Genomic DNA, 10,583 nt, shown 5'->3' on the forward strand with positions numbered 1-10,583 from the left:
CAGCTCAGAGGGCAGGAGTGTATGGAGGGATGGACACTGGGAAGAGGTAACTATGGGGAGGAAGTGGGAGGGAAGCTGTTGCATTGTGGTAAACTGTGGTCAATGCCATGAAACAAAGTATATGTGAACTGCTGTATGGAAAGTGAATTTGCTCTGTAAATCTTCACCCCAATCACAATTAAAAATAATAATAATAAATAAGTAAAAGGACCTCTGGTGATATAGTGGTTAAGGCATTTATTTGGCTGCTAACCAAAAGGATGGTGGTTTGAACCCTCCAGCCGCTCTGCAGAAGAAAGATGGGGCAGTCTGCTTCCATAAAGCTTTGCAGGCTTGGACACCCAGCGGGGGTTGCTCGGAGTTGGAACTGACTCAGTGACAGTGGTCTTGTTTTTGGTTTACAACTACATATGTGGCTGTGTGGTTGGCTTTGCATGGCAGCCTGGGTCACAGCTCCCCCTGAGCGTGTCTGTCTGGATTACCTTCTTACACAGCTGGCAGCAAAGGAAGCTTCGTTCTGATTTTTTTTTTTCCTCCTCATACAGCCATATCCTTTTGTCCATTTGTCTGAATAAATAACTACTCTAATTCATCTAACTTCTGGAAACAGTTTGGAGGTCATCTTACATGAGACAGACCTAGTTTGTTAGAAAAATATTTTTAAAGAAATAATATGCTATTTCTCTCTCAACATCAAAAGGGATCAATAAGTGAGACTCTGAAAAAGAGAAGGTAATCACATCCACCCTATTAGCTTAAATGCTCAGTGCTTTTGGAGTAGATGTTTTTGTGGTGCTTATTTATACGAAAATTGGTGCTGGTGGTGGTGGAACATAAACTCAAACCACCATGTTGGTGGTGGTTCCGACTGATGACAACCTCATGTGTGTCAGAGATGAACTGAGTTCTGTAGGGTTTCAAACTGTGCTATATCATGTGATGGATATTATTTAGGAATGAAAAACAATGAGCTAACAGCCAGGAGATGGCATGGAGGAACCTCGAATGCATCTTGCTAAATAAAGAGGCCAGTCTGAGAAAGCTGCTTCCCTATGATTCCCCCTATGTCATCTTTTGGAAATGGCAAAACTGTTTTTTTGCTGTTGTTGTTGTTATTGTTGTTGATGTGAGGTGCCATCCAGTCGGTTCCAACTCATAGCGACCCTCGGCGCCACAGACCCAGACATTGCCCAGTCCTGCCCCACCGTCCCAGCTGTTGCTGTGTGCACATAATGTTGCAGCCACGGGGTCAGCCCAGCGCCTTGAGTGTCTTCCTCCTTCGTGGTGCTCCTCTGCTTTATCCAGCGCAATGTCCTTCTCCAGGCTCTGGCTTTTCCTCCTAACATGTCCAAAGTATGCAGAACTATAGAGATAGCAAACAGATCGGCAGATGCCAGGGACTCAGGAAGGAGAGGCAGAGGGATAAATCCATGGAACAGAGGGAATTATTAGGACCCCAAAGTGATCTGTGTGATACTGTAATGGTAGATACATGGCATCTGTCAAAACCTGTGGAACTGTGCAAAGCAAAGAATGACCCTGAATGCAATCTACAGACTTTCTAATGCTGTCGTTGTATACCACCAAGTGATTCCCACTCAAAGTGACCCTACAGGATAGAGTATAAATAAATGCCCCGTGGAGTTTTCCAGGCTCTGATCTTTATGGGAGCAGATTGCCAGGTGTTTTCTCCCTCGGAGCAACTGGTGGGTTCAAACCACTGGCATTTGGGTTATCAGCCAAGCACTTAACCATTGTGCCACTAGGTTTCTTCTTAGTTTATAATAATACAGTATATCGGTATTGGTTCATGAGGAGCCCTAGTGGTACAATGGTTAAGCACTAGACTATTAACTGGAGGGTTGGTGGTTCAAACCTTCCCAGTGGCTCCATGGGAGAAAAACTTGGCATTTTATTCCTGTGAAGATTACAGCCTTGGGAACCCTATTCGGCAGTTCTACGGTGTCTTATAAGGTCACTGTGAGCCAGAATCAACTTGACAGCAACAGCCTTGGTTTTTGGTCAACAAACTGGAAGGACTCCTGGTGACACAATGGTTGAGTGCTGCTAGGTGGAGCACTGAAAACATGGCAATTAGAACCCACCAGCTGCCATGTGGGAGAAAGATGTGACAGTCTGCTTCCTTAAAGATTACAGCAAGAAAACCCTGTGGGGTAGCTCTACTTTGTCACATGGGTTCACTTTGAGTCAGAATCAACTCAACATCACCCACAACAACATTAATTCAGTAACTGTAACAAATGTACGATACTAATGCAAGATGTTAATTGTGGAGGAACAGTGCTAGGGAGAAAGAGGCACACGGGAACTCTGTGTACTGTCTTCTCAGTATTGTAAACCTAAACCTATTCCACAAATAAAGTTATTATTTTCTTATAAAAGGAAAGAACTGTAATATTTGCTTGCAAATCTCCCATTGATGGTTTATAAAAATTAATAAATATATGCTTGCAACTTTCAGGTTTGTTTACTATCTCTCCTATTTTCATTAGTTGACATATGTGGATAAATGCCTGAATATGTTTTAAAGATTTAAAAATAATATATATGGCATTTAGGGAGCTCTGGTAGCATAGTGCCTAAGGCACTTGACTGCTCACCAGAAGGCTGGCGGTTCAAACCCACCAGCCACTCCTCGGAAGGAAGGTTGGGCAATCCTACTTCCATAGTGATACTGCCTCAGAAACCCAAGGAGGGGTCGCTATGAGTCGGGGCCGACTCGACGGCAAACAACAACAACAACAACATGGCATTTAAAGTCTTACCCTAATTTAATCTACCCAATCATCTTTTCTAAAATCTTGAATTACTCTTTTTTTTTTTTACTTTCATTGTGCTTTTTGTGAAGGTTTAGCTAGAAATGAGTTTTCCAGTTGCAAGTTCATACACAGATTGTTCTGTGACTGAATTGTCTGTGAACTTAGACTTTTGTCCTTTGTTAGCGCTGCTTTACGTTTATGGACCGCGGATTTGTGTTCAAGATGGTGAACAACTACATCAGCATGTTCTCCTCGGGTGACCTCAAGGTAAGAACCGGCCACAGGACTCTGTTCTCTAACTAGGGGTGTTATGTGTTTACCCACCTAGAACATTAACCTACCCATTTCTGTATCCAAAAAGAATCCCTCTACCGAGGAGCGGCAGCCTTTCACAATGGTTCATGTGCCCAGTATGCCTCCCAATTCCTTCCTTAATGGGGGACAAGCAAGAATGGGATGGGTACAGTCACATTCCTGTTTTCTGTAGTTGGTGAAAGGAGTGATTCTTGTCAGCTGTGATCCTTATAGTCCCATTATACAGGAACAAAGGCCCACTTCCTTGGGAACTCTTCAATCTTGGCAAGACTGGGACTGTTGGTCATCCTACCCAGGTTGGGGTAAGGGTGGGAAGATGGGAAGTAATAGAAGAAGAAAGGTGCATCCAGAGCATTGGTTCTTAAAGTGTACTTCCTAGGCCAATACAGCAACCTCGCTTGGTAACAGAACTACTGGGAGTAGGGCCCATAAATCTGTGTTTTAACAAGACTTTCTTATGCATTCTTAAGATTTTCTGCATTCTTAAGTTTGAGAACATTAAGCTACAATATGGCATACGTTGGTGGGTCCCTCATGGAAAATAAGACTGGAATGGGGCCAGATTGAAAATTGTTGTATCAGTTAAGTTTCTTTGGGTTGCAAGCAACTGAAACTGACTGCAATTTGAGCAAAAAGGGCTTTATTGGAAGGTTGGGCAATCTACTTCCGTAGAGGTACTTCCAAATGCACTGTGGTGGAGTCGGACCTGACTCATAGCGACCCCTCCTTGGGTTTCTGAGGTGATATCACTACAGAAGTAGATTGCCCAACCTTCCTTCCAAGGGGTGGCTGGTGGAGTTGAACCTCCAGGCCTCTGGTTAGCAGTCAAATGACTTAGGCACTACACCACCAGAGCTTCTTTCCATACTGCCTCAGAAACCCAAGGAGGGGTCGCTGTGAGTTGGATCCGACTCAATGGCAGTGAGTTTAGCTTTTGTGGTTTTGAGAATAAATATCATTGATGATATCCATTTAGATATAATTGCAATAGACCTAATTTGTGTATGTTTTCAGAGCTGAAACAGTTATTTTCACTGAAGAATAATTAATGCTGACTTTATGCTCTTGTTTGAAATGACAGTATTTTATTGACTGAAGTTGCAATGAGATGTAATCCTAATATAGCAAAGAAAATTGGATATCTTTTCTTTAGTTACCCGCCATTAGTAAGTATAACGAAGATAATCTAACTTAGTCTTAAAAAGTGATTACTTAGCATAAAACCAAACCCACTGCCATTGAGTTGTTTCTGACTCATAGTGACCCCCATTGGATTTCTGAGGCAGTAAATCTTTATGCAATAGATTGCCCAGTCTTCTTTCCATGGAGTGGCTGGTGGTTGAACCACCAACCTTCTGGTTAGCAGTGAAATGCCTTAGGCACTATGCCACTGGAGCTCCTTACTTAGCATACATGACAGCAAAAATAGAAAATACGTGAGGATGCTCATTGTTCCCATTTACACGGTTGTTTGGAAACACATATGACAGTTGTCTTAGATGATGTCTGGGTTCCATTTATCACCTTCCTAATCCAACCACTATTGAAAAGACAGACCTGTTTGGAAGGGCAGGAAAGAAGATGGAATTAAATCATGAACTCAGAGAACAAATGGCACACAGGGAGAGATTGACTCCAATTTTAGAATTTTTGCACCATTTTTTTCCTTTGCTTTGGATCATAGGAGCTGACTGTGGTGGTCTTTTTTTTTTTTTTACAATTGAATGTATTTTTAGGGCTCTGTAAATGTGGTGCTTTGGAAGAAAGGCCTGGCAATCTACTTCTGAACAATCAGCCGTGGAAAGCTCTCTGGAGCCCAGGACTGCTCCGATGTCCATGAGGGCATCACGGCCCACTCAGCAGCCACAGCTCACGTAGGGACCTACACACAGCAGGACAGTATTTTCTCAGAGTGAACATGTTAGGAAAAGAAGTGAAAAGTATGACTCAGTAGAATCATATTTGATAAAAGCTCAATGGCACTGGTTACCAGTGGGATCATTCGCTGAGGAGAACTTGATCAGTTTCCAAAACTAGGCAACCTAACAAGATGGATTGACATAGTGGCGGCAATGATGGGCTCAGGTACATCAAGGATTGTGAGGCTGGCACAGGACTGGGCAGCGTTTCGTTCTGTTGCATATGGGGTCGCTGTGAGTCAGAGCCGACTTGACAGCACCAACAACAAGAACAGCGACTGCTGCGTTGGCCACTTTGGAGAGGACAGAAATCTTTACATTTCACCAATACCTTGTAAGCACACAACAATGACGATGTGTACTTAGGGATGAGATTCAAGTGCAGGTTGGTTTGTTTTTATGAAGTTTTTTGGTGTGTAAATAAGTCACTCGGTTTACCTCTTTTTCAGACCTTATGCCAGTATAAATTTGATTTTCTTCAAGAAGTATGTCAGCATGAACACTTCATTCCCCTGTGTCTCCCCATACGATCAGCGAACATTCCAGGTAGGAATTCTGAGGATTTTCTCCACTTCTGACAAACGGAACCTTTGTTTGCATGGTTTGCTGTTTGTTTGGTCCTGTTTTCTCCGAAGGGATCACATCAGCTTCAGTCCTAGGCAATCGGATTAAAACACGAAGTCATCAGCTTGCAATAATGAGCATGACTCTATGTTTCTAAGGTTTTGCCTTTGTTTCTCTTTTCATGAAGGAGAAGGCCAGCAAAATTATAAAACTGACCATTGTAAGTGAAAGCATTTTTACCCACAGCCGCACTGTGTTTCATCATACTGGCCCTAAAAGGTGGCTTCCTATGATTTGAGATACATAATCACAGGGAAGAACACTTACACTTTGTGTGACTATAAATTGATTTAAAATGATCAGTTAATGTGTGCGATTATGTTAGAATGCAGTTACTAAAAATGAGTGCCCAAAGAAAACCAGTGCCCTGGAAGGAAGGAAGAAAAGGGAAGGAATGAGGGAATGCAGAATTGCAAATACTAACACTTCCAGACCAGAGAGAAGGAGAGGCTTGGCATGCAGGTCAGGATGGGGTTTGCGTTTTGTTTACTATGCTTGCTATAGCTTAAATAATCTGCAGAAAATAATTGCGTAAAATTTGTATATATGTGTGTGTGTGTGTATGTTTGTGTGTATGTGTATTTATATGTGTGTATATATATGTGTGGGTATATGTGTGTGTGTGTGTGTGTGTGCATGTTTCACTCGTCATAGTTTTATCTGAAGGTGTCAGCTTCAGACTCAGGCAATCAGTTTAAAATGCAGAAGTTGTTATATATATACACACACACACGTATGTATACACATATACACATACACACATAGCCCTATATATATGTGTATGTGAAAATTATGGTAGAGAATGAGCAGCTGTTATCTAGACACCATAAATGATGCAAGCATCAAGACATGAAGAGAATGCTAGAATGATTTAGGAACCTGAAATGCTTTACTTACTTCTAAGCAGTGAGGAAACTGTACACAAGGAACAGTTTTAATGAAAAGGAGAAAAAACACCTTATTTCCAGGTGCTAATAAGTAATCACATATTTGCACTAAATTTTTTGGAGCGAATAAAGGCAAAGTAAGTTATCAAACTATAAGTTTCACCGTTTTAATCTTAAATATAAACTACATGCATTATCTATTTTAAAAATCATTTTTGAAGCTCAGTTACTTAAAATGCCTTAATGGAAACCAAAGTAGGTATGATGTTTTGAACAATAAAATTTTTATATTTGTTTCATTTTGTATGGGGTTTTGTTTTACAACTGGTGCCAGCGTATTGCTAGGTTAGCTAAGTTGGTTAAGATACTCAAGAGAACCAAACCTGTATTTGTTTACTTTGACACCTATTGTCAGCTATTTGCCAATGGCTCAGAAAAATACCTGATAGTGTCTTTGTGTATCTGATACTGTAAAGAGAGAAAACTAAAATATTTTTCATAGCCAGCAAGTTTCTAATAACAATAAAATAGATGCTTGAGTGGAAAGCTAAGTATTAAAATTGTTATGTTTATGACTTTCTTTTTAGGAAAATAAATAAACAACTTAAGCCTTCCTTCTTGACAAACAAAGGAATATTGAAGAGACACACTTACATTTTAGAATAACATATTTCAATTTTCTAATATCAATAATACTGCTAATAAGTATATATGTGTATCTGGGTGTGTATATATTCAAACTTTTATTTATATGAAATCTAGATCCCTTGACACCTTCAGAATCAACTCAAGAATTACATGCATCAGGTAAATAATGATATTTTATATTACATTATCTAATTGTTAATGATTATATCATAACCTAGTAATGTTGAGAAGTCCAATTAGAGATGTAGGCTGTCTACAAATTTTCAGTTTCCAGATGCTAATAAATAACCTTATATTTAATGTCATATAGCCAAGATTCCAAAAAGTTGCCTGAACTTTTCTGTTATCACAGGTAATCCGATGATTCCCTAACTTGTATTCTTTCATATTTTGTTTTTCAGCACTTGAGATTTTTAATTTCCAAAAATATCTAAAATTTATATTAGCATTCTTGTTCAATATAACTAGTTTTCTAGGGTATATTTCTTTTGTTGACCCAAAACCTACTTTGAGCTGTCTTTTCAATATTGAAATTATTAGTATCATGTAATTTTCTTTTTACCTGAAACAGGTTAAACACTTATAGTCTGAATAACTATTTTCTCTAGCCCTAGATTGGGAATTTAAAAGTTTTGTTCCATTTCTGGCCCCCCAGTATTACTTACTGTTTCACTGGGAAAGTTTTTTACCTGAAGTAGTTTGACCTTTAATAAGTAATAAAGTATAAGTCCTGTTGGGCCCCTGATTGAGGAGCACTGATCATGCTTCCTGAACGTCCACATCTGGTGGGCGGAAAAAGTCAGTAGATTGAATTTGCTCCAAGTCAGCTATGCACTGCAATAGTCTAGTTCATAATACTAATCATAGCTACCTTCCAGGTTGACTTGAAGATTAAATGGGATAATGTGCATAAAATACTTAACCCATTTCTGGCACACCATACATGTTCTATAAGACAGAGTTAGTTATATGTATATTCAGAACAAACACCTGACAATCAACCATTAAAACCCTCTGGAACACAGTTCTATTCGGACACATATGGGGTCCCCATGAGTCAGAGTCAGCTCTCTCTATATACATATATATGTACATTGTTATTGTTGTTATGTGCCGTTGAGTTGGACCCGACTCATAGCTACCCCCCCCTTGGGTTTCCGAGGCAGTATCACTACGGAAGTAGATTACCCAACCTTCCTTCTGAGGAGTGGCTGGTGGGTTTGAACTGCCAGCCTTCTGGTTAGCAGTCAAGTGCCTTAGGCACTATGCTACCAGAGCTCCCATATATGTATACATTTATGTGTACATACATATGTACATATATGGAGCTCTGGTGGAGCTGTGGCTAAGGCATTCGGCTAACCAAAAGGTCAGCGGTTCAAAACAATGAGGCAGTCTGTTTCCATAAAGATCTACAGCCTTGGAAACCCAATGGAGTTGTTATGAGTCTGGATAACTCAATGCGGTGAGATATGTGTGTGTGTGTGTGTGTGTGTGTGTAGAAGTATACATATGAAGCACAGTGAACAACACTGACTCAATCCATTATTTGAAATTTAGCTCTCTCTTCTCAGTAATTCAGGGCCAACCCCAGGGTCTACTCTCTCCTTCTCCCTCACTCTCTTCAGCCAACATGTCCTGGGAAATTTACTCCCACTATTCAGTTCCTACCACCTCAGCCCAAACTGTCTTTTCACTTCTCCCCTCTCATGGCTGCAGCCTTCTGAGCTTGAACCCTCACCCACATCTCTCTACAGTCAATTACTCATTTACATCCTGTTATCATATTCATAAATAAATAAAACACAAGTCTAATTGCACCACTAATCTCACAAGCCATTAGTGACTTAACATTTCCTACAAAGTACAGGCAATGCTAGAGGAACCTAAACACTGGCTAAAGTATTCGCACCTAAGCGTCTGTCTCTAGCCCCTACCTACTTCTCAAGCCACAGTTCTCATCACTCCTCTTTGGCCACTGTGCTTACTGTCCCCCACGTATTTGTACTTTCAGAACTCTGTGCTGTCATAACCTCTATTCCTTCTGTCCACGGAATTCATCTGCTCTCACAAACCTCTGTATCTCCAAACCCTACCCCTTTTCAAAGACCCACCTCAAAACCTTCCTTCCGGTAACATTTCCTGATTCCTCCAGACAGAATATATGTATTTTCTCTCCTTTCTAGTGAAGCCTTCCTTTTCATGAAATGTTACCGTTAACACTGTGCACCATTTGTATTTGTGTTTCAATTCACAGCATATCAACCTATCTTATTGAGGACACAACATGTCTTATCTCTGTAGAAAGACTGGACTACTGAATCTCTCGTAGTACTGGGAGGGGTTGGTTGTAGTTGATTGACAAGTGTTTCTTCATTTAAAATTGAATCTTTGATTTTCACTAACTTGAGTTTTTCACATCTTCCTAAAGATATGCCTGAATATTCGGTCACAAATGAATTTTGTCGCAAACACTTCTTAATCGGAATTCTGCTCCGGGAGGTTGGCTTTGCTCTGCAGGAAGACCAAGATATCAGGCACTTAGCTTTAGCTGTCCTGAAAACTCTGATGGCTAAGCATTCATTTGATGATCGATACAGAGAACCAGTAAGTGACCTCCCTCTCTCCCTTCCCTAAACACCATTTAATGGCTCACTGCATTAAATGCATGTAAAACCTACAAGCCTGTTGATTTTTCTGTGAATCATTTCTCTTGGTAACTTTTCATCTAGGAAAAACAGGCCCAGATAGCAAGTTTGTATATGCCCCTCTATGGCATGCTTCTGGACAATATGCCAAGGATTTACCTGAAGGACCTCTACCCTTTTACTGCTAATACATCAAATCAGGTAACTTTGCATCATATTCAAAAATTTCATTTTAATGAAGGGTTTGCTTATTTCATGTACTTGCTCTGGGTTTTCCCCCAACGGTGAGCAAACCAGGGATTAAACAACCTTCTTTTCGGATATTTTCGGGTATTTCCCTCAGTGCCCTTTGCTCTAGATCGGCCACCTTCCTCCGAGTCCTTCTCTCCAGTATTTTCTTTTTCATTTCTCGCCCTTTTCTACCCACCTGCCCCATCTCTCCAGTTTCACCAGGTGCCTCTATTGCATCCATGGCCCCATCTCTTTCTGCACTGCCTTCATGCCCACCAGGTATCAGTGTCGCCCACGTGCTTTATCTGCAGTCACAGCCCCGGGGGAGGCCCCTTTGGCATCATTCTTCCACTGAGCTATCATAATGACCAGACAACATCCCACTTGAGATCTGCTGCCCGTGTTCAAATCCCAGACATATATCTAGTAACTATGAAGAAAAACGTGGTATCAGGATTGGAGGAAGAATCATTAACAACCTGAGATATGCAGACGATACAACTTTGCTTGCTGAAAGTGAGGATGACTTAA

At 40.7% G+C, this 10,583-nt stretch overlaps 1 protein-coding gene across 1 annotated transcript in view; it reads left to right on the top strand.

Moving 5' to 3' along the window:
• The window catches only part of DOCK10 (dedicator of cytokinesis 10), a 242,485-nt gene that overhangs the window by 190,417 nt on the left and 41,485 nt on the right, over nucleotides 1–10,583 (top strand). The window contains exons 29-33 of the mRNA XM_007955659.2: nucleotides 2,964–3,047; nucleotides 5,464–5,560; nucleotides 7,288–7,332; nucleotides 9,605–9,780; nucleotides 9,906–10,022. Coding sequence (XP_007953850.1) covers nucleotides 2,964–3,047; nucleotides 5,464–5,560; nucleotides 7,288–7,332; nucleotides 9,605–9,780; nucleotides 9,906–10,022 — 519 coding nt within the window. The remainder of the gene's footprint in view (nucleotides 1–2,963; nucleotides 3,048–5,463; nucleotides 5,561–7,287; nucleotides 7,333–9,604; nucleotides 9,781–9,905; nucleotides 10,023–10,583) is intronic.

The sequence above is a fragment of the Orycteropus afer genome, unplaced genomic scaffold (genome assembly GCF_000298275.1).
Source record: "Orycteropus afer afer isolate SDZICR_OR568_19922 unplaced genomic scaffold, OryAfe1.0 scaffold00002, whole genome shotgun sequence".
NCBI lineage: Eukaryota > Metazoa > Chordata > Mammalia > Tubulidentata > Orycteropodidae > Orycteropus > Orycteropus afer.